Raw genomic sequence first — 23,753 nt, 5'->3', positions numbered from 1 at the left:
TGGAAATGTCAATGATAGATGTGGCAACTTAACCAAAAAAAAACAGAACTCAAATCAGCTGATTCAGAGCATCACCTGGTGGTAATTCCGGGAACTTTTTGATCAAGGTATTTATGATAAATGGTATTTATGATATATGGTATTTATGATAAATATTTATTAATATTCATTTTTTGAAATGTCATATAGATCTTTCATACATATTTTATATAAAGCTTTATTCGAAATATTATTAAAATATAAACCAAATATTTTATGTAATATTTATGATAAATATAAATAAATATTTCTAAAAAGTATTTTTTACTTGGATTATATAAATGTATCATTAAGTATTTTTTCATAGCATTTACTATAACATTTACAATAAATATTTCATATTATTTATAATAAATGTTTATGATCTGTGCAATCTAATACCACAAAAATATTTACAAAACATTTAAAATAAATCTTATAAATATTTATAAATATTTTGTAAATATTTTATAAATATTGTGTACTGTCTGGGTGATGACTATTGATGCTACCTGCTTCTCGTCAATGTTGAATTTAGTTCACATCGTAAACTGTATTGAAATTTTGAGAATAAAAGAATTGGCGATTATTTGTCAAGTATTTTATTAACCGGTTAACAGTTATTATTATATCATTTCTTTTTTGTTCGATTTATGAAAAAAAAGACTGAACTACGTAGCTCGAAATTGTAACGCGAACAATTACGACAATAGAATTATATTATAATCACATAGACTGAAGTCGAGTCTCAAAATCGATTATGCATTCTTACGTGGTCTTCCCTGATTTTGCGGGCGTCTCGTGATTTTTTCGCTGCCTGATTATTCCGTTTACGTCTCTCGTAATATTTTTCATCCTTCTGATCATCCGGGATTGGTTTCTTCTCGCTTCTAGGTCTTCTATGGAGAGCGGCTATGCCATTTGTAGTAACGAAGTGACGGCTCATAGCACCTGTTTTGGCCATCAATGATAAAATATATGTATTATTTTTTCGTATGTACCAAGAAACGTAACGACTAGTGCAATTTGTATGGGGGGAAAAAAAAAAAAAATATGCCCCGGGTGAGGATCGAACTCACGACCTTAAGATTATGAGACTTACGCGCTGCCTACTGCGCTACCGAGGCACTTGTTTGTGCCTTATCAATCTGATCTTAAGTATACAGCGCCTTCGTACAGACAGTGTTGGAAGTGTGATCGAAAGATTGTATATAAGAAGAATTGAACGTTAAAATGAAAATCAGAGAAATTGCAGTTTACCTGTGGAGGGAGTCGAGAGGGTTTGAGGCACGCTCAGCGATTGCATCAAGGGTGGCATTGCTGTTAGATAGGGTGGCTGAAGCAGAGTTCCTGGGAGCGAGAACGTCGCTGATAACGGCGGGGATGTTAACGGCGAGGACGAGGAATCCGTCGGCATAGAACTCGACAGGATATCCGGCTCGACGAAGCTGTAGTCTCGAGACGGATACGCCTCATACCTGCACAGATCTGCTAATAAAAATGGTAATTTTATCGATTTAACAAAGATACTACGCATTCGATCGATTACATTTTATCAGTCTTGTATTGTAAAATTAAAAAAAATAAATATTTAATTATTGGACGGACAGGTTTATGTGGTTTAGAGACGCTTCCATCGACCGCCCCTGTGGCCTAATGGATAAGGCATCGGTCTCCTAAACCGGGGATTGTGGGTTCGAGTCCCACCAGGGGTAAATATATATTTTTTTTATTCCTTATTAAAATAATGGACTTTCATACAATAAGCCATTACCTAAGCTTTAAAAGTCTTAAGTCGTAAGAAATTCATCAATCACAGTCGATTATTCTTATATTCGATTGTGATTGGTCAATTTTTGTATGGAAACCATAAAGGTCGCAGCACAGATTTTTGCATAACACTGCATAAGGTATAAGACATCAAAAAATCAATCAATCAGAATCCTTTATTTTATAATTTACGGTTGATTCTTTTATGCCTTACGCTTTATGCGTTATGCAACGTTATGTAAAAGTCTGTACTGCAGCCTTAATATTGTGCGTATCGTTGACACAAACTGCGGAAAAATCAAGACAGAAATGGCATTTCTTCAGAGAGATTTTCATAATGTTATTATTTAATTTTATTAAAAATATAACAAAATAAATATCATACATATCTTTTCTTACATAACGTAACATCTCATTAATTTCTTGTTTAATTTAAAACTTTTTGTACAAATTAGTTATTGCAATGTAGATGATAAACTGTAACAAATCATCTTTCCCTCCTTTTTCTCCACGATTAATTAGCTGCATGTGAAACGCAGTTTGTTCGGTCGCTTGATCGATGCAAGATTTATTTGACACTTGAATACTTTGCCGGAGCGGAGCTGAAACTTTTACCCCGTCTGGTTATCGCGCGCTACGTGCATGCTACCGACGATGAAATATTGGGGTCCCGAAATGTCGTGATGATAATGCAACGACTCGTTGTTGGTTCGTGCGAAACTGTGCAAACGTTAGCGTTCGCGCGAATTGCCGCGATTGTTAAGCCAAGCCGTAAAATTTCTTCGGACGTTAACTATTCAAGCGGCAGTTACAATTTTAGAAAAGGAAACACCGACATAATGACGATGCTACGAATAAGACAACCGTTCTTAACGAGAACATGTGCTCACAAAAGTCAAATAGATTTAACAAGATGAACGATTCGTTCCTCATTATTTTTTTAAACAGAGATTCAAATAAGTAAGTAATAGTATTGCTTGTGATATGAACTATGAGACTAACGGATATTTTAAAAATTATCACTGTAATCATAATCTAGAAAAATTTTTATTATTAATTTAAATTAAATTATAATGATTTCTGATATTTAAAAATAATATTTAAATAATAACTGCTTGTTTTGATGATTATTTTAAAAGCTATTATCATAAAAATTCTTCATTTTTAAATTTGAGACGCTAATAATATAAATATGATGAGGAACCGAAACATTCGGACATTCCTATATATGAAATAATCCCCCCTAAATCTATCTTTGACTTTTGCGAGCACATGTTCTCGTTAAGAACGGTCTTATTCGTAGCATCGTCATTATGTCGATGTTTCCTTTTCTAAAATTGTAAAGAACTTATTGCGAAAAATATTACCTCAGGATTCGAACCTGGGACCTCTCGACTTTCTGGGGCGAGTGTCATCATATTTATATTATTAGCATCTCAGATCGATTGTAGTTTATGTCCGAATGTTTCGGCGCACAATCACATCTGAGATAATTAAAATTTAAAAATTAAGAATTTATATTGTATTCATAACATCTAACTTTGACCGATCATTGGCGCTCTCTAACGTATGTAATATTAAAATATTTTCAGTTATAATTATTTCTGATATTTTATATGAATTCCGTAATAAATTGCTTGACATGTATCGATGTTGAATTTATTACTTCGAGAAATTGTTAAATTTAATATAATAATAATCTATTTATTAATATATATTGTTTTAATAGGTATGGATACTAATAAAAAAATATAAAAAACAAAATTTGTGTAAAAAAAATACCTCCACCGTGACAATGTTTTCACATTGCCGTGACCAGGATTCGAACCTGGGTTACTACGGCCACAACGTAGGGTCCTAACCACTAGACGATCACGGCTACTGGAGGAGTTGAGAGAAGCTTGGAAAGTATCGAAGATCAATTCGGACATCGGTCAACTTGCTCACTTGTGCATAACGGAAGCCAACAACCCGTAAATAAAGGATATATTTAACGATATTTAAACTACAGATTTAAAGTATCTATATTTATTTAGTATAAAACATTTTGACGCAAAAATATGAAGCACAAAAAAGAATATAATTTATAATATGCAAAGTTAAAATTTAACACGCATAATATAAAGTTACGATATTTTTATTAATTTTTATAAAATAAATTAGCATAAAAGGGACATTTTTATTAAAAATAAAATTTTTATTTTACAGTAACAAATGCACTAAATTTTAATAAATAATTGTTTGAATAATACTAATATAATATTTATTTGTAAATAAATAAATATTTGCTAAATAAAAAATAATAATTAAATCAAATTAATGATCTTGTACCAAATAAATACGTGTTTGCATTTAATAAATATTCAATTGGCATTATTTAGACAAATATTTATTAAAGTTTACTACATTTTTCTCTCAGCGTACGCAGGAAATTCTCGAAATATCAGAATATAGTAATAATGAAGATTCTTTAGTTTAAAAGTGTCTTTTTTGGCAAATAGAAAATAACTTTGTACGTTACATCCCAAACACTTTTTCAAAGACAAAAGAATACAAAAGAAATGTTTAATTTCAGAGTGTTCTAGAACAACTGAAGAATCCGCGATGAAGACTGGTTGTGTTCAGCAGAATGTTTATTTTGCTGAGATAGGACTATTCCTCTATAGAAAAATAGTCCTATCTCAGCAAAGAAAATTTCCAACAGTTGCAAAATAAACATTCTGCTGAACGCAACCAATGTATGACAGTTTTTAGAATATATTTTTCCATCTTTCTTTCCTCTGATTATATCTTTATTTCCTCTGATTAAGGAGACTTCACGCGTGATATGAGAACAACAAATATAACATTGCGTTTAATGATAACTGAATATAATTTAGGACAAATTTCTGATTAGTGCCTAATTTTTAATAGTTTTATATTAGCTTGTAAAATTTGAAGTAATAAAATTTGGCTTATAAAATTCGAGACCAATTCCTGATTGGTCACAAATATAGTTATTACTTTGAATGATTGCTCATTCTTGAAATTGGCTACGTTTACACCGTGCGTTTAGGCCGCGGCCTATACAATAGATATCCTTGTTTATTCTGTAGGTTAAACAAGGACATCTATTGTATAGGCCGCGGCCTAAATGCACGGTGTAAACGTAGCCATTGATTCAACTGGTCTTCCTACATTATGACTTCATGATTTACGCACCTGAATTCGGAGCAAATAGACTGTAACTCCTCAGGAGATGTAGCGCCGAAAATGCGCCAGAGATTGCGTTTCCGGTGCACAATGTCCTCGCATGAGAGTGCGAACTCATTTCTCGAAAAGTATCTCTCAATGTGCGAGGTGGATTTTACACATTTCTCCGACTGTCGAACAATGTGCTCTTAATTGTCGAGAGAAAACAAGCGTTGCGACTTAAGTTACATAAGTGAATGGTAAAATCAGCCAAATCTTAAGAGTTCCTTTAGACATAACTTGTACCGCAGTTGCTGACAATTACATCTTTCGTGAAAGCGAAAGATTCCGTTCAATGAACCATACTTGATCACAGTGCAAAAATCTCTTCTTGGAAACATGTACTTATTTTTTTGTTGTATTTTATTTCACTTCTTATGTGCGCTTTTTACGTATAACAAAATTACTAAGATATATAAAGATGTTAAATAATGTCAAAATAGAAAAATTTAAACCCAATGTTTCATATATCAAACTCTTCGTTGATGCAGAATTTCTTTGATATTATAACCTGATTTTTAATAAAGTGATTTTTTTTCACTGTTCACGTATTCCACATGATTAAAGATGTTGAATAATCTTGTCATCAGGATTTGAAAATCGGCATATCTTCCCGATGTTTATGAATCACTCGTCGCGTCTCGAGCGAAACGATATTAAGAATTAATCGAAGTCGTTCAAAGAGAGTTCAAAGACTGCGATTTCGCAAAGATTCGAGCTTTCTCACGAGAAAGCCTCAAGCTCCCGTAACGAACTACCTGCGACAGTCGGATTAACAGTTTGCCTTGGTTTGCCCTGACTATTGGATACTCGGCTACATCAAGTGCGATAACGCGCCGCGTCACGTCATGTATTGCAACATCGCGGTCACGAAGCACCGGGAGCTCAATTCCACCACTCAATTCGTTGAAGGTGATCGAACACTCCGCCTCCAAGTGCATGCGCGTTGTTATGCCGTCGGTTGATTCGTTGCCGCCGTTGATATGATCGTCGGTCGTTGGACAAGGTAAAACGCGGGCGCGGAATCCTCTAACCAATCGCGATATGCCCACCCCTCTTTCTTCTCACTGTACCTCTTTCTTATCACTGTATCGCGAGGTCAATCCGCGGCACATAATAGGTCACGATGTGTAAAAGGACGCGCGTAGATAATCCGCGACGAGAATTCTATACGTTCTCGTGCTCTTCGATACTAATGGATATTAATGCATTACCACTTATTTCGCTGTGTGAATCACACGTTACCTTCAAAGACAATGGCGGCGTTCGGAAACGTCGCTCGGATGCCTCCGATGCCTCGGATTCATCATCTGTCCTCGTTTAACATTTAATGTTAAAGAAGGACAGATGATGAATCCGAGGCATCGCGGAGGCATCTGAGCGACGTTTTCGGATGCAGCCATTGTGAAGTATTGAGAGTTAATCGAGTTAATGTGTAATTTGCAAGGCTTTGTGTTTTAAATACGATTTATTCGAATTTAAATTTTAAACACAATAATATTTATTTTAGATATAATTTTATATATAAGTCACACAATTATGTTATAAATTAACTCATGGAAAAAGAACGGTTTTGTTAAAATATTAAAAAATTTAGCTAGATATATACAAATCTGAAAATAATTTTGTTGGAACCATCAAATTAATTATATAAGATGCACAAACTGGTTGCTAGAATGTTAACATTTTTTGCAGCATTTATTGTTATCAAAATGTTCTAATTATTTTGATGGTCTAACAAAATTGGGCGTTTTTTAATTCATCGATTGATCAATCACATTGTGCGCAAATGTAATTTTGTTTCGTAAAAGCTGCACTTGCGAATATGCAGCGATTGATTAATCGATAAATTAAAAAACTCGCCCATTGTTTTCAGATCTGTGTTTAGCTAAATTTTTAAATACGTTAGCAAATTTTTTTCGTGTATTAAATAAGCGAAGAAAGAAAAAGTGTTCTGTTTTTTTCATATTTCGAATTATCAGGTTCAGAAACTACATTCATTTTCAATGTAGAACTTTGTATATTTAAAATTGATTTTACAGATTACACGTTTAACCCGTAATGAAGGAACGCTATAGCGCAATATAAAGTATTCATTGTCGCGAAAGAATAACGACCAGTACCGCAATTTCAGGTAACCGGAGAGATTCTGATCTTCCAATCATTATGCCTGTATTATCTGCGATTCGCGTGGTTCATCGCTCGACGGTACGTCGCGACCTCGCTATGACTGATCGCCGGCGTTTATCGTATATACATATCTTATACGGCCTCGATCTGTAATTCTTATATGACATGCATAATTTTTTAAATCATTCATCATTTATTTTTCATCGTACTCATATTTTGTATCGTTCGCATTTTATATAAAAAAAAGAAGAGTAAGGAAGAAATGAGTTTATCGTAGCTCTAAAATAAATTTTTAAAAAAGAGGGAATATAAAGCGGACGGTAGTAATAAAATAAAAATAGGAATACATAGAGGTAAAGAGTTAAAAAAGAATGTTAAAAATTATTTTTAAAAACACTGCATTCGTCGATTAACAATAAGCTTAAAGTTTGGAGAATCAGGAGTAGTGCAGTATAACGAAAGAAACAATACTGTAAGTGGTAGAAAAACATCTTCTTTCTCCGAATCGTTCAGAAGTAACGCGGACTTCCGAAAATATGAGGAAAAATCGCGAGAGATCGCGCGAGGTCGAACCTCGCGGCAAGTTTGATCGAATTGGTACGGAAATTTAGGAAACTTTCGCACGCGGGGGCGGGCGAGTTAACGCGATTCTTCGGCTGCTCTATTTTCAGAGAAATTATACGATCTTCTTCCCTCCGTCCTTCTGGGAGACCTCGGGCGGCGATGCAGGTGCGAGTCTTACACATGCGAGGCGGAGAGGCATGTTATACACGCGCGCCTCAGTGCGGTCTCGCAATAGATCCACCACGTAGCTAACGTACGCTACGTTTGCCTTCTAATGTTGCCTCTGGGACAGTCAACACCTGACACTTTCACGTTACCTACGTACGAATGTTTAATGCGCCGCCGGTAATTATTATGAAGTAAATTAGCTGGCGGCGCGTGCTATACTAGATCGCTCCCCTCCCCCGTCCCTCTCTTATCCTCGTTCTCATTAATGTTGCAACTCGTCCGTCCTGTAATTATCCTCTAGCCCGCGATTAACGGTCAAGAGATCGATTACTTTTGCCTCTCGATCGTATTTCGTGTCCTTTTAACCTTCGTGATCGTTTTCACGTGCGTTATACTGCCCGATAGCTTTTATCTGCAGGATAACATTGAGAAGAATCTAAAAGAGTCGCAAAGAGTAATGTAAAAACGTCCCCCAGCTTCTTTTCTGACCCATAGTGTTTTAAATCTAATCTACAATGTGCTTTTTGCTTCCTGTTTCTTGCTTTCCATCACTTTTCACGTTTTGCTTTTTTACCTCTTATTCTGCTTCTCTATTTTTTTATCATCAAAAATAAAAGTTGACGAACTTCAGAAGAGACAAGAAACACGATTGCAAAACGCAATGGTGACAAAAGGGAGAAAAAGGTAAGAAATGAAAAGCAAAAAATAGTAGGGAGTGCATTACAGATTAAGCTTTAAGGTGTCACGTGTCAGCCGAATTTTTTTTTATCCGTCGTCATAGTGTCGAATGGGTGATCGTGTGTTTCAATGGGAATCATTCTAAACTCTAAACGCAATCGTGAAGATCACAATGATTGCCAGCGACTTCGTTATATGTACACCTGCGCGTTGCTCGTGCAACAATGTCATAGACCTGCACGATTCAACTCCCGATCCCCGCAGTGGTAGGGCACGCACGGTCGCGGGTTAAATAACGTCATTTAGTATCGTAATATCTAATTTACTGCGGAAGGGAGCGATGAGCCGCGGGTGGACACGGGGAAGGAAAGGGCGAGGCGAAGGACCGGTGCCACGTGGTCGTGATCCCACGGCGCCGCAATTACAGGCGCCTTCGAAACAATCGTATGTCCCTCTCAAGCGAGTTCAGCGTGCGCTGCGAGCGAAATTAAACGCACGTTCAAGTATAACGTCGCTTCCGTCCGTATATAAAATACTTTTATACTTTACGAGACGCGATTTAGCTCTTTTATCTATTTTGAAAAAAAAATCTTTAGATTTATCCCTTCCAAGAGACATCTCAAGATTTTTTCGCGCTTTTCTGTCTTTAGACGTCTAATCAAGTCTCATTGTAGACGGAAAGGCGTTTGTATCTTTTTGATTTGGAGAGCGAGCGTTTTTATGAAATGTAATCCTTGTGGAGAGAGATCAACCCGAGAACATTATTGTTACGAGCGCACTTCTTGTCCGCTGCTCGGATATACCGATCACTACCATTATGTGGCTGGATTTGTACCGATAACAGGCCGCATTTCCGCGGCTAGTCCTTGCTCGCGATCGGACCTCGTGCGAACCTGAACACCTGTCGACGACCACCAGGTAACGTGACATCACGTCACGTGATGAACCAGCGAACTGCCTAACGCATCCCCTAACCCGCCCCCGACGACCCCGGCGGTAATCGGTCTAATCGACGTCCCTCGGAGGCTCACCACGTACGTGCAAATGTCCTTTGTATGTACATTAAGGATTTGTAAGTTCAGGTGATTTTTCATTTCGCGTAGATTGTTTGCCGCACTCGGGTGAGTGCACTCTTCTCCTTGGGACATAATGTTGTATCTTGAAGAACTATATATATGTGTGTGTGTAAGAGCAGTGTCCTATTTATTTTAATGCTTTTACATTGATATTTCGTGTCAAATGCTCGCGATAATATTGCCCAAACTTATTTACACGAAATATCACGCAGACTGTTGTTAGCACCCCGTACCAACGCTGAAGAGTTTACAGGCATTTTCGCACGCAAAAATATGCTTCGTTTCTTCGCACGAAACGGAAGAAAGTCACCTCTCACGCAGTGTAAACGCGCCGTATACGATCATACACCTCAGGAATAGGACAGGGCGGTATCCAAGGTGGTCGCGTGTCTGGCCCCTTAGTCTCATTCCGCCTTCACCCCCTCACCCCAATGCACCTACAGGGAGCACGGATTCTCCTTTCACCCTCGCACGAAGTCACGTATCGTGACGCCCGTTGTTTCACAACTTGGGCAAAGTTATCTCATCAAGTCGTCACGAGGACGCTTCCCTATACCCTTCTTCTTTCCCTCTTTGGCCCTCCCTCTCTTTCTCCAAGTCCTGATTAAACTTTTTCGGTTCAGCCAGGTATTTATAATCTCGCGCTCGTTCCGCGCCCACTTAGAACCGCAGAATCGTTATCAGGACTTAACTAATTAGCGGTGTTTCGACGGAAAAATTCATCAAAGTATCTACGGTACGGTACGATTTACTTAATTATAATTCGGCGTTTAATTTTCGAAAAGTTATTGGATAGACGTAATTTAATTGATCGCAAAAAGATTATCCATTTATTTATATTATACGTATAAGTGCAGCCTATTTAAGCGCTATAATAACGCTCGAGATTATAAAATAAGCAATTAAGAGTATTTAAGTGTAAGAATATATAAAAAATAATTACGATAAAAAAAATATTCTGATGTCTCTTTTCTTTTCGTATTGTTCTTTTATTAATTGCGTATATTCAATCAGAATATATCGGCATTAAGTTAATGCAAAGATTCGCGCAAGTAGACTTTAATGCCTGCGTTCGACGTGTTATCTGCCACCGAAGAAAGAAACGACTCAGGACAATATTTATGATCAATTCTTATTTTAAAATCGTCCTAAGTAATAATGTAAAGTGCTAATACAACTCTGTGATTAGCTTACAACATCTTAAGATTGTACTTGAGACTGTTTTAAATGTAAGAGCCGACTATGAATACTGGCTTTAGAGTTTGGAGTTTAAATTGTCATTTCGAGAAAGGATCATAATTGTCCAAATAAGAGCATCGACAATGTAATTACGTGCGGATTAATAAATCGTGGCTGAGAAGAGGTATAGTTGGCGAACGAGAAAGAGATCGCCGGTTTTTCATTCTAACGATGTGCTTTCAAGCAACGATTGCACCTATAATAGAAGCACCGGGGGTCTTTTTCATTTAGACTATTTGGCCCCGTTGGAGCACGGCAGGCCATCCACAGCCCTTCGGTTCCCAGGCCGTTGGCAAATTGCGGCTTACCGCGCCAGCACCGTTATTCTTATCCTTCCGCGCACTCGTCCAGGTAATTCTTGGCGGGCCCGGCTACGTTCTTATCGGAAACGGCGCGAAACAACAAGCGGAATCGCTCACACCAGCACCTCATCGTCCCTCCGTCGAGGAAAAAGTGGAGCGTGGTGTCTGCCAAGTCCGATTCGCCGAGTCTCACCTTTTCTCCCGATTCACCTGCGCTCCGCCCGCGTAATCTTATTTTTATCGCGAGCTATTTCTCGAGCCACAATAACGGCTGTTATTGTAAAGGAGGTTGAAAGGTACAATTTGTAAATTTTTTTAATAATACGTGTTATTAACTGTATAATGGGTTTTAATAATGGGCGTTACAATTAACAATCGCAGAATGGATACAAGCCGATTAATTTTCTCTAGACAAATCGAGAGAGAGAAAACTGAAAATTATTTTCTTCTCAATTATTTTCTTCGCAATCTTTATTTTATGCGATAACAATTATGGCCATTTCTGTGAAATGAAAAAATGATAAAAAATAATATTATACATTTGTAATAGTATATTGATTCATAATAAAATGCGAGGATATCTCTCCTTGCATTTAAAAAATTTAAGAATAAAGAGAGATATATATCTTCAACATCACATGCGAATTGATGAGGGCATGAATGGAATTTTTTTATAAAATCCCAAAGAATGAGAGCGGGGGGAAGAAATTGCGATTATTAAAGTAAAAATAATGTGATAGCGTGTATAATCTTATAATTATCGAATCTATCGTGTTGGCAAGTGTCTATTGTGTTCATGTTCGCGGAATAGCGATTTGTAATTTGTACACAGCATGAATACCTAGCGTCTAGTCGAGAAAACCGAGGAATATACCGATAAAGTGCAAAAGCATTTCCGCGTGCAGCGCAGTCACGTTCATCCGCTTATTAATATTTTACGTATGCACTCCCGGCAACCTACGCCAGGTCGGCTGCTCCTCCTACTTTTTTCTCTACACACCTATTTACGCCCCTTGACCGTAGCACCTTCTCGTGGCGTTATTTCGATTGCGAATCGATACAGGGACCGCGAGTCCTAGCGCGAGGAAGCTTTATTATTAAACTCGTAGCTTTATCAAAATCTTTTAAAATTAACATCACAGAGGAATCTGAGCATAAAAGTCGCTTTCAAAATTAGAAATTTCAACATGAGCAGTTTATAAATCAAGTATCAAATTATTAAATGTATAATTTATATTAAATATTTATGATAAATTATATATTGTACAGTATTATATTATATTGTATTTTACATTAATATTATTGTATATATGCGTTACAATATTTGATATATTGAGGATATGTGTTTTGAGGATGCACGAATGATTCTTGAAAGAATTTTCTCTTCTGAAACTTCAGAATGCTCAGTTTCAGACACATATACATGTCTCAATGACATTTTCCATTAACCTTTCGGATAGATTACATTGACAATGAGATGCATGCTAGACAAATAGAAAAAAAAGTCAACGCGATAGTCGATGAAATTCTTGACGAAGATCGGGAAAACGATGCGACACGAGACGAAACTTGTCCAGGAGGTTGTGAGAAATTAGATGATACGCCTAAGGAAGTAAGTTACGCGCAAAGAGTATTTTTTATTCATCTAATAATATAATTAATTTAATCGCTCGTTTTTAAAGTGTTAGCCAACGATCTCTCAAAACTTTATATAAAAAATTATATCACAAATTATATGACAAATCGAATCTTAATTTTTTGTATGTCAGTAAAATATACTGTCAAATACAAGGTTATTTGAGAATATTAGATATTTGTGAAATAGCTTAATGTCGTTACAATTTTGACATTAAATTGAATTACATTAATCATGACAATTTATTATATTCAATTATAACAAAGGAGACTGAAGACTCAAAAGACAGAAAATTTCTTTCGCCACGAATACCCCGGCAGTGCAAATGCGGCGTGGAGACTTCGTCGAGGTTCTCGTTGCGCGTGATGGAAGCAATGCGTTCGCTGCAACGCGACGTGGACCAGCCGATCACGTCGAGCGCCGAGGAGATCGTCGACTACATCCGGTCGCATTATCGCTACGATGGCGACCTTTATGCTCAGGTGCGGACCGCGCTGAGACAGGTCTGTTCTCAAGGGTTAGTTCCCGGCGTCGCTTCATCGAAGGTCAGACGGATCGGATGAAACGCGTATCTCGCACATAAAATCACGTGTGCACTTATACATATATATGTACAATTTTCATGAAATCAATTTAATTTTCTATTTTTGTTATTTTTTTATTAATTTATATTAAATTATCCTTATATATATCTATATAAATTTAATTCTGAAAAGTAATAATTAATTATTACTTATTAAATACACTGCACAGCAATACTTTTAATACTTAAAATAAATATAATTAATACTATTTTTCAGTATTAAATTAGATTTCTATTAGGGTAACATATACATATATATGTATATGTTACCCTAATAGAAATCTAATTTAATACTGAAAAATAGTATTAATTATATTTATTTTAAGTATTAAAAGTATTGCTGTGCAGTGTATTTAATAAGTAATAATTAATTATTACTTATTAAATACACTGCACAGCAATACTTTTAATACTTAAAATAAATATAATTAATACTATTTTTCAGTATTAAATTAGATTTCTATTAGGGTAACATATACATATACATGTATGATGTTATATTATAACACACACTATTTTTAAAATAATGTATGCTATACATTAGTTTAAAACGATATTTTTATCTTTCTCTCTCGATTATGGAAAGATACAATCGTGTTTTCTTCAAGGCAATATTTTTCCACTGTTATTGCGCGACTTATCTTGTTACCAAGCTGTTCATCTATCGATCGATAATTCGGTGCTAATTACGTTGGTCGACACCATTTTGGCCTTAAAGTAAACGAAGTTGTTTCTGATAGATTTTGATAGGTTGATTACGAAAATGGCCAAAAACCTCATTTTTTGCACCTTTAAGTTGGAATATCTCAAAAACTTGACGTGATACGACATTTTCGCGGCCAGATTCGTAATCAGCGCATCAAAATTTATCAGAAACAACTTCGTTTACTTTAAGGCCAAAAAAATGTTGAATTTTTGTCGACCAGTGTTATGTACGGCAGATTTGTATGGCGCTGTATTATACAAAATTCTAGTGTTTGAAAGATACGATTATAAAACTACAATAGAAAATGACAAATATTCACTTGACGCAAAACTGCGGCCAAAATGTTAAAGAGTTACGTTTTCATTGTTATATATAAATAAATAATAAAATAAAGACAGACGCTCTGAGTAGATTTAATTTTTTTTTCTTCTTTTTTTCCTTGCTGTTCTATAATAAATAGTACGCTTCCTTAGTTTTAGAAATAATAGCTTGTTAACAAATTGATGATACAGGTATTTTTTCTTGCCAATTAATTTCTTAAAAATATTTTTTGCTATTTACTATAAATTAATAACAATCACAACATCGTAATAGATTTGTCATGGAATTATTGAGCAACGAGTATCACTTGGTCGGCCCTGTTGTTAAACCAATAAAGCGGAATGGCTGTTCCTTGGATTGTAAAGGTCGCACTGTAGACGATGCATCGAGAAGACGGAAAAGCGTCGATGAGAGAAATGGTGTATGTGGTTGCGCACGATTTCCCAAAAGTCCTCGTCAAGATCTAAAATCGCCACGCGAGGAGTCTCGCAGGACTTTTATTGTCGATCGGCCTGAGGATTCGGAACCAATTTTTCATTCAACCAGAATATCAGCTGACGAAGGGGATGATGCGGATCGTCGCAGGAAATTTGATGCCGATGTTTCGGATATCCAAAATTATCGACAACAACGTGATATCGAGATGGAGCAACGTGACAATTACGCGGAACCGATCCCCGGACCTTCCAGAAAAATCTTGAGAATTCCTTCGCCAGATCCAACTAGAAATGCGAAAAAGGCGCGAGTGAAAGATCGAGGAGTGCAACGTGCAGATGAGAAAGAAGATGAGACTACGACGGAAGATGAGGATATCCCTGGTGAAAATTTTTCTCATAATTTTTATACGAATTGCAACATTTTTCAGAAATACTCAGAAATATTCGGAAAGTTTACATCTTCTCTCAAAATTTTTCAAGTAAATTCTAAAATATTCTGAAATTTCTCATTCCATAATTTTTAAAAAATGTTTGTTAATTTTTTAGATTTTATATAACATTTCATCAGAAATTATACTTACAAAAACTTTTAGAATTTTCTTACGATATTTTATAAGTAACATATATGAAAAATTCTGAGAAAAAATGTAAATAGATTTTCTGAGAAATGTTCCAATTCGTATAAAAAATGTGAGAAAGTTATAAAATTATATAAAAATTCTGAAAAATTATATAGAAATTCCAGGGTTGGGTAGTACTAAGTTAAAAAGATAAAAGTTAAATTAAAAAGTTAATTAATATTTTAACTTAACTCTCTCTTAGTTATATTTTAGACTCTTAACTTTTTAACTTAATTTAGTTACATTTTATCGGTAACTATTAACTTTTAATTTGATTTTTTTGAAGTCAATTCTCAGACACAATGCGAGAGGATAATATGAGTATATAATTTAGTAATTTTATATTGTATAATCGTTACTTGTGAACAAAAATAATCATATTCTTTAATAAATATGCCGTGAGAAAGGAAAAATACGAAAAATTATGTAAAATGGTCAAACTTTTTCTTTTTTCTTCTTTTTTTTGATTGTTTGTTTGGACTAAATTTAACTTTTAACTTTTCAATTACTTTTTTTATTAACTTAACTTTTAATTCAATTAATTTCATTATGGATTAATTTATATATATATTTTAATTAAGTTAAATTTTCAAGGCTGTTAACTTTAATTTAACTTAGTTAAAAAAAAGTTAATTTACTCAACCCTGAGAAATTCTGAAAAATTATATGAAAAATTCTCAGAAAAATTTTCACCAGGGATGGATGTACTTTCGAGGATCCAACCTCCAGATCGTCCTCGCGTCATTAGGAACGGACGTCGTCGCAATGATACCGAGGAAGATGAAGAAGAGGAAAGAATAGAAGATGACGAGGAGGACGAAGAGGGAAGGGTAGAAGAAGAGGACGAAGACACAGAGGATAGTGTATACGATGAATTGAGGGCGCGAGTTCCCCACAGGAGAACTGCGGCACGCGAACGAGAGCTGAGAAGGTGGATTCGGCGATGTCGTGAAGAATGCGAACGACGGAGAGGGCGGTAACGCGAGTTAAAAATTCAGGATTGTATAAACACATTTTTAACAGCTCGAGAAAATGAATGTGATTATTACTTCTTTATCTTGATAATTACTTCCATTAGTTATTGCATGAAAATAAAATTAATATAAATTCGCGATTCTAATTGTAAGATTTTATTCTCCTATACATAATTTTTAAACATATTAGATTTAAAATAAAAAGTCTTGTGTAAATTTCTTTGTTCAATATAAAAATTTTTAGTGCTTAACACAAAGTTTGTTGCATTTATAAGTAAAATATAGATATATATATATATGCCTTTTAAAAATTTTTAATTAAAATTAATAGAAATATAAAGATATAATACCTTTCCCCCATTACTGGTTTTATTATTTACATTTTCATTATTATTTATTTATATTTAATAAATAATTTTAAGTATGGAATTAGAAATTAACATCGTAAATATTACCATGTCATTATGATCCTTTCGATGATTGAATTTATTACGATCAAGTCTGTCAATCTTACACAGAATACTCAGTATCGCTAGTCACAATATTCGATGGATCTTTATTGTCTTTTTTCGCGTTTCTTGATAGAACTCCTATCTTTCGTGAAACACGCAGCATGTTTTTTCGTAAATCGGTCGGGATTAACAATCCGGATTGCAAACCGTATATAAGTGCTTCCCGTATGTAAAATTTTGCACGTCTTCGTCCTGAGGAAAGAAATCAAACAATGACAGTTAATTTACGTTTTATTTGTTTCTATACTTATCTCTTCTTTTCTTCTTCCCGAAAATTCTGAAAAATTTCATTTTATAAGCAGAACAATTAAGATAATGTCAAAATAACGTTAAAATTAATTGTTACTGATTGTAAAGCAACTTTTAATAAACATTTTGGTGCAATTTAACGTCATTTTAATGACTATGTTCTGTTTGTAATAATTTCACAAATTTATGTCTTTTTTTAATACCAAGCTAGATTCTCTCGATTGCTTCGATTGCGACGTTAAAATGAGTTCCCTGATGAAAATAAAAATCGGAGCGTAAATAGGATGTAATGGGAGAGTAACAGAAGCGTAAACGAAACTTCTAGAAGGCGAAAATTGGAACAATGAAATGTAAAAGAAACATTTACATGCTTCTTTTACATGTTCAATTTTCGCCTTTTTATAGAAGTTTACGCTTCGGTTACTCTCCCATTACATTCGACTTACGCTCCGATGTTTATTTTCACCAGGGTTTTTATGTACCATCGCGGACAGCTTTCGTATAATCGGCGATACATTCTTTCGACGAGCTTCTAGATACTCTTTTAAGAATATTTTTATTTGTGCGTGATCGAAAGCGCTCGCTATCGTCACCGGAAATTTCTTCGTCGAGATTCGTATGAATTGTCGCCAAGTCACGTCCACGAATGTCTTTCTTTCTCGCGTGTCGCTTATTGAATTTATTACACGCGCAGTTCCGTTGTCTCCCCTTCATGTCCTGATTGGCGCATTTGCCCAGATATTTGTACACCAAATCGAACACTGTCGCTTTTTCAATGTCCTGTTGGGGGGAATATTCCTTGTCATAATGTTGCGCCGATGACCTATTAAGAGAATAACACGATTAATTACAATAAATTAAGTTAATTATTGTTTTACAACTCTGTACGTCATTTTATTTCACAACTGCTTAATTAATGCCGTGGCATAATTGTTGCACGATCGGTTATTTAGTGCAAGTCTCGTAGGAAAGAACCGAATAATGAACTTTTTGATTAATCTAATATTTTCGTGTCAACAACTGATTAACGTATAGCTGACCTGTATGCACGATCAAACGCAGCGCGATGTTGGCGTATGTTTTTTGGATGAAAAAGTTCCCGATCTCTGGCCATGGCACAGTTTAAAATTAATACGCGACAGTGTCATAAATTAGAAATTAGCTTGTAAAAACTGCAGAAGAAAGACCAAAATTTTATAGTTGCATGAAACAGCCGTTCAGTCGTAGAATAGTATTTTATTTTATTTCTGTTCTGTTTTCACTTTCTATTTATATAAATATGTGACAACATGGCGAGAAAGGAGAAAAAAATGAAAGTGTAGAGAATAATTGTGAAAATCAAAAGAATATTCTTTTTTCGTTTGTTTACATTTTATATTTTATCATGGTCGGTAAAAAAGAAATTTTTAACCGCATACGATAACTAGAAAAAAAATTACTGTGGTTGGTAGAACAGAAATCACTCTTATTGTCTGCTGATCACAAAATGTGCTTTTAGTTGAAAGAAAAATCTTCTCGAAGCGCTGCCGGCTGCAGTCGTATTAGTTTACATCATGGTTGCCTTAGGATCAACTGTAACTGTCAACGCCGATCAATTAGCGGAATAATGTCCAATAAAGTGAGTGTTTTAACAGTTTTTAATGTATTAGTTCAATTGCTGTGTCGCGTATTACATTCTAGATACAGAAATGTACACCTGCGAATTGCATTCCCTTTTGTTTGTATTAATTAACGTGTGAATTTGTCAAGACTGTACTTTACTTACGTTAACCTCGAAATTATTGACATTTCGCGAAGCTATGTAAAGATTATGATAATAGACACAATAGAGAAAGAGAGAGTATTGATTCCATATATTTTATTGCCATTATAAAAAAGATGTTTTATGTACGCCCATTCTTTATTAATTATACAGAAGGCATAAACGTGACTTAATCTAGTCGTGTTTTATTTGTAAGAATTTATTTTAGAAACTCTAACATTGCTTGTATAATTTGTTTTACGCTCTAAGAAATAAGAATATGAAACATACACACATAATAATACCTAAAATAAAAATTTCTCATTTTTAAATGTTGCTTTGATTGGTTCATTTTAAAGTATCTAGTTATTAAGTAATAACTAGTAGTTATTAAGTAATATAAAGTTATTTTGTCATTGTTATTTAATATTATATTTAATAATAAAATATGTAATATTTATTGTTAACTTAATAAACTATTAAATTGTTATCAAATATATAACTTCATTACAAACTAAAAAATTATATTTTGTCGGTCAGGTTAATATTATTTATTTTTATTTAAATTTTACTAAGTGTATATAAATTCTATTTTGCTCCAATAAGAATTTATTTCTCTTTAGGGAGCAACTAAAAAAATTGGACCTAAAGATGAAGTCAAGACACGTGTTCGGTCAAAACCGAAAATGTCATCCAGTAATGAAAGCAATACAGATACATCGAAAAAAACAGATCCTAATTTTCCAAGGAAATCTCAAACTGTTGAGCATAGAGGAGATGGAGATAGAGGGTCCAAATCGTTGCAGAATTCCTTGACAAGGACACAATCGATTAGAAATACTATCAAGCCATCCATCGGATCTTCTCAAGTTAAGACTGTCAAATATATATCCTCAACATCGAAATCTAGTCCACTTAATGCTTCGTCTAGTCATTCATTAATGAAGAAAAGTACAACCTCTAAGATAAGATCCGAAAATGTTACAAAATCAAGCGACGACAATACGGTCAAAAAGAGGAAATCCAGAGAACAAGTGGGATATTCAGAGAAGAGAGGTCAGAGTACAATATATATGCCAAAATCAACTACAGACAAGCCCAATATTAAATCTAACGAAAAGATTACGATTCGAGCGTCAAGGGATAAAGAAAAATCGCAAGATCTCTCTGCACCCAACCGAACTAAACCACGAATGTCGTCCAGAGAACGCAGGAAATCCAGGACGCTAAGTCCAAGCGAGATAAGAATGCTACACAGTGCCGTAAGGAGACCGGATGTCGTGGAAGAAGAGCAGAAGAAAGATGTTTTAACAGACAGTCATTCTGGTACACAAGCAGACTCGAATGAGGCGGACTACGATTATGAAGATGATTTTGAGGTAAGAAAAAAAGGAGGAAAAATTTAAATGAAAGATATATATGATAATTTTATATTACTTTGTGTTGTCTTTTAGGATTATGAATCGGACTTTCAAGAATGCACTGACAGCGGTACTCCCTCGATTAGCGAAAAATCAGATAGCAGTGGAAGCAGTTCCCATTTAGAACCGATCGAATTGCGCCTCCGAGAGAAGGTATTATCACTCGCTGAATACTTATTCTATATGAATACTTATTCTTTATGTCGAAACGCATAATTTTATAAAAACGATTTTTGTAGAAAAATATGGAACACACAAAGGTCGAAGAGGAACATATGCTTGATTCGGGACATTATGATCTAGCAGAAGCGAAAAAACGGGCAGCACGGGTAGAATCTATGCTTTTAACGCAATCCAATACACCGCCTTTACCTGAATTAAGAGAGCCAGTTGGTAAAACATTTAGGTTTGTGATAACTAAGATCAAGTATCAAGATGAATAAATGAATACTTGTAAACTTATTATTATACTCGCACATTTCTTGTCATCCATAGTTGTACGCTTTTATTTGCATGTTTTTCTCTAAAGCGTTTTATTTTAAAAAGAATAAAGTAAAATACATGGTTAATTTAACGTGTTCACATTTATTTGGAGCAGTGACGATAGACCGGCGGAAAATAAATCTTTGCCATCGTCCACTGATGAAGGCTTCGAGGATAGCCGTTCTGGGGATTTTACTAGATCTCCGCCGCTGTCGCAAGTACCATTTATCGATTTTCGTAAATCAAAAGAAAATCGCCGTGAAGAAGTAATTTACTTTTACACAAGAACGTGTAACATTATCGTAATATTAAATACATTATACATCTAAATTGCCTTATCTTTCGCAGAACTCGCAAAAAATACGAAGTAGAGGCGAAGAATTGTTGGAAATGATAAAGCTGGACTTTATGGAATGGTCATTATTAGAATGCAATCCTATACCCTATGATGAATTTATAAGGAACTACGGGAAATTAAATATGCAACAAGTATGTTATTATAACACATTATGATAATTGTACTGTGATCGATTGAGTATTGTATATTGTTTTTTATAGGTGTTTACCCAAACTGGCGACGACAATATAGACATTGAGATACAAACGGACGAAATGCCTTGTAAGAACAAGTGGACGCAGTTTCCTATAACTTGTAGAAAAGAATTGCGTGATAAACGAGATATAAATTTATTTGAAATGGTAATAGTTTACATTATTGCCTATACAATATCGATAAATATAATTCTGAACGTTCTAAAAATTTACAGGAGCAAATAGGCGTTGGAAATGATTTGGACGAAATGGACGATATAATTTTTTTGTCACGACCATCGTATGATGTATTACGGTTAAATGATTTTCTTAATCGTGCGGGTGCGGTTGTATTATCGTTATTGGAAGAGAGGGAACATGGTGGCACCGTTTTTCAAAATGATGTAAGCGACTTAGCATTCAGTGATGGTTTCGTGAAGCTCTCTGTAGATACAGTAACATTCTTAGCTACCAGATCAGTTAAGCTTATACATTATTCGAATGTTTTAAATAAAGTTCTGCTTACCATTCACGCTCCTGTGGAAGAGGTACGTGGCTGCTATATTATTTAATTATGTAACAAATTAATTAGTTCAAAATGAAACATAATTGACTTGTTATGTATTGAACAGGAGTTAGAAACTATAAGTAAACAGGATTACATCACAGATTGTTGCATTGGATGCGTTTGGAATATTTCCGAACCTTCGATGCCGAAGAAATTATTCTATTCGCAATGCTCTATTACGGCTTGTTGCTTTCACTTAACGAATTGCAACACGGTGTTTGCCGGACTCGAGGATGGGTATGCAACTTGAATTTTCTTTGAAGTTCTTTCGTAGTTTTTGTAATAATTAAAAAATATGAAATATTGAAATTAGGTCGTTGAGTCTCTGGGATCTTAAGGAGGATGAGATGTGGCATCAGAAGATTACAGATAAAGCTAACGAGTTAGATTGGGTGATCAGAACGCCTACTTATACGACAACGGCAGAGTTAGAGGCACATACATCGCAAGTTGTTGCGATACGCGTACTATCTAAGATCGAAACTACCTGTGCTAAAGAAAGGAGCAACAAGTTTGTTCCTATTCAGGTTGTCATTATATCACAATATCGATACTGATCTGTTAAAATTTAACCCTACTAATCCACGCTTATTTTTAAACGAATTTGATAGATATGTAGTTTAGATGAAGATGGTTGCCTCATAATATGGAGTATCGTGCACAACATGGGTATAAATATAGATGATTTAGGGCTCTCTCACTGGGGTAACATAAGACTTATAAAGAATCAGAAAACGTTTTTGACGAAAAAAGACTCAGAAATGTAAATAAAATAGATTTGAGAATTGTTTTTTGGAAAGTTCAGTACATGTCTGACATTTCTGTAACTGCTCGATTTTTTTTTAGAATGAACATGTTTGTTGATATGCATGTAGACAGTGCAAACACAAATAACATTTATATCACGACTAACAGTACTGATGTCTTGCATGCTACTTGTATTGGTAATAGAACTAATCCATTAACATACAAACCAGTTGAGATAAGTGAGTGGAAATAATATTATTATTCGATGTATGCATCGAACGTGTATTATGTGTAACATTAAACTTATTTCAATTAAATATTACAGGTAAATGCGGTACTTCAACTTGCATTGACGTTTGTCCTTTTGGTCAATCCTTTTTCTGGGTAAGACTTCTTTCGTTGTTTATTTTAAAAGCTTTATTCTTATCTCAATTTGATTTCCATCAGGTTGGCTGTAACGACGGAACAATTCGACTTCATTATTTAAATATAGAGAGACCGATCGTACAATTGAAAAATGGACAGCATTCTGACGAGATTAAAGCATTGCAATGGTCGAAAACGAAACCGTTGACTGTATATACTCTGGATAATAATTCTCGGTAAGCCTCATGAAATGAATAAAATTGTAAATGAAATAAGATGGAGCAATTACGAAACTTATAAATTTAACAGAATTCATGTATGGGATTTGAGTAAGAGTGATATCTGCCCTATACATATATTACCTATGGGAAAGTGGGGAAAGATAAGCAGCATGCAGCTGTCTCCTTGCATAATAGATCAAGATATGACGAATCAATATCTGGTGAGTTTAAAAAGTTAACATCTTAGGGCTCGAAAGAGATTTTTCTATGTTATAAATTTAAAATATATTTTTTTAGGCTATTGGCATGGAATCTGGTAACATAGAAGTACATAAACTGAAAAAAGATTTCTATTACTCAAAGAAAGAGGAATTTTTACAAGAACTGGACATATTTTCGCGATACGTTTCAATATCATAAACGAAAATAGATACATCAATAAAGTGAGAATATAGGCATTA

The 23,753-nt window shown here is 34.7% G+C and overlaps 4 protein-coding genes and 3 non-coding genes across 10 annotated transcripts in view; 3 read left to right on the top strand and 4 right to left on the bottom strand.

Annotated features, from left to right (window-relative positions):
* LOC108730978 (cell death specification protein 2) overlaps positions 1-5,104 on the bottom strand; it is a 7,242-nt gene extending 2,138 nt beyond the window's left edge. Inside the window, exons 1-3 of the mRNA XM_018460996.1 lie at positions 4,990-5,104; positions 1,279-1,506; positions 791-969 (exon numbers count right to left, since the gene is read on the bottom strand). Coding sequence (XP_018316498.1) covers positions 791-969; positions 1,279-1,506; positions 4,990-5,098 — 516 coding nt within the window. The 5' untranslated portion in view covers positions 5,099-5,104. The remainder of the gene's footprint in view (positions 1-790; positions 970-1,278; positions 1,507-4,989) is intronic.
* On the bottom strand, positions 1,073-1,145 carry TRNAM-CAU (transfer RNA methionine (anticodon CAU)). The gene has a single exon. It is a non-coding gene; the product is annotated as a tRNA-Met (tRNA).
* Positions 1,661-1,733, top strand: TRNAR-CCU (transfer RNA arginine (anticodon CCU)). Its single transcript has one exon. It is a non-coding gene; the product is annotated as a tRNA-Arg (tRNA).
* TRNAH-GUG (transfer RNA histidin (anticodon GUG)) lies at positions 3,596-3,667 on the bottom strand. The gene has a single exon. It is a non-coding gene; the product is annotated as a tRNA-His (tRNA).
* Positions 5,105-12,653: 7,549 nt separating the features above from the next.
* LOC108730846 (uncharacterized) lies at positions 12,654-16,459 on the top strand. Its single transcript, XM_018460770.1, has 4 exons — positions 12,654-12,788; positions 13,079-13,329; positions 14,696-15,240; positions 16,176-16,459. Exons 1-4 carry the CDS (start codon positions 12,654-12,656, stop codon positions 16,457-16,459), a joined length of 1,215 nt encoding a protein of 404 aa, XP_018316272.1.
* A 464-nt stretch (positions 16,460-16,923) lies between these two features.
* Positions 16,924-18,458, bottom strand: LOC108730948 (uncharacterized). The gene is made up of 3 exons (XM_018460941.1): positions 18,255-18,458; positions 17,697-18,037; positions 16,924-17,157 (listed from the first exon to the last, which is right to left on the bottom strand). Exons 1-3 carry the CDS (start codon positions 18,326-18,328, stop codon positions 16,964-16,966), a joined length of 609 nt encoding a protein of 202 aa, XP_018316443.1. The 5' UTR covers positions 18,329-18,458; the 3' UTR covers positions 16,924-16,963.
* Positions 18,459-18,774: 316 nt separating this feature from the next.
* On the top strand, positions 18,775-23,721 carry LOC108730945 (WD repeat-containing protein 60). Of its 4 annotated transcripts, none has more exons than XM_018460937.1 (16): positions 18,775-18,832; positions 19,579-20,334; positions 20,410-20,529; positions 20,616-20,782; positions 20,975-21,125; positions 21,208-21,348; positions 21,418-21,558; positions 21,627-21,938; positions 22,023-22,195; positions 22,272-22,485; positions 22,570-22,721; positions 22,805-22,944; positions 23,031-23,089; positions 23,153-23,307; positions 23,381-23,513; positions 23,590-23,721. In XM_018460937.1, exons 1-16 carry the CDS (start codon positions 18,821-18,823, stop codon positions 23,710-23,712), a joined length of 2,949 nt encoding a protein of 982 aa, XP_018316439.1. In that variant the 5' UTR covers positions 18,775-18,820; the 3' UTR covers positions 23,713-23,721. The 4 variants fall into 4 exon arrangements, with proteins under 4 accessions (XP_018316439.1, XP_018316438.1, XP_018316437.1 ...); XM_018460936.1 differs by having other exon boundaries at positions 20,972-21,125; XM_018460935.1 differs by having other exon boundaries at positions 23,031-23,307.
* Positions 23,722-23,753: the final 32 nt, after the last annotated feature.

The sequence above is a fragment of the Mycetomoellerius zeteki genome, unplaced genomic scaffold, assembly GCF_001594055.1.
Source record: "Mycetomoellerius zeteki isolate Tzet28-1 unplaced genomic scaffold, Tzet1.0 scaffold98, whole genome shotgun sequence".
NCBI classification, from domain to species: domain Eukaryota; kingdom Metazoa; phylum Arthropoda; class Insecta; order Hymenoptera; family Formicidae; genus Mycetomoellerius; species Mycetomoellerius zeteki.
The sequence above is the reverse complement of the archived record's forward strand: the minus strand, read 5'-3'. Positions and strand labels throughout refer to the sequence as shown.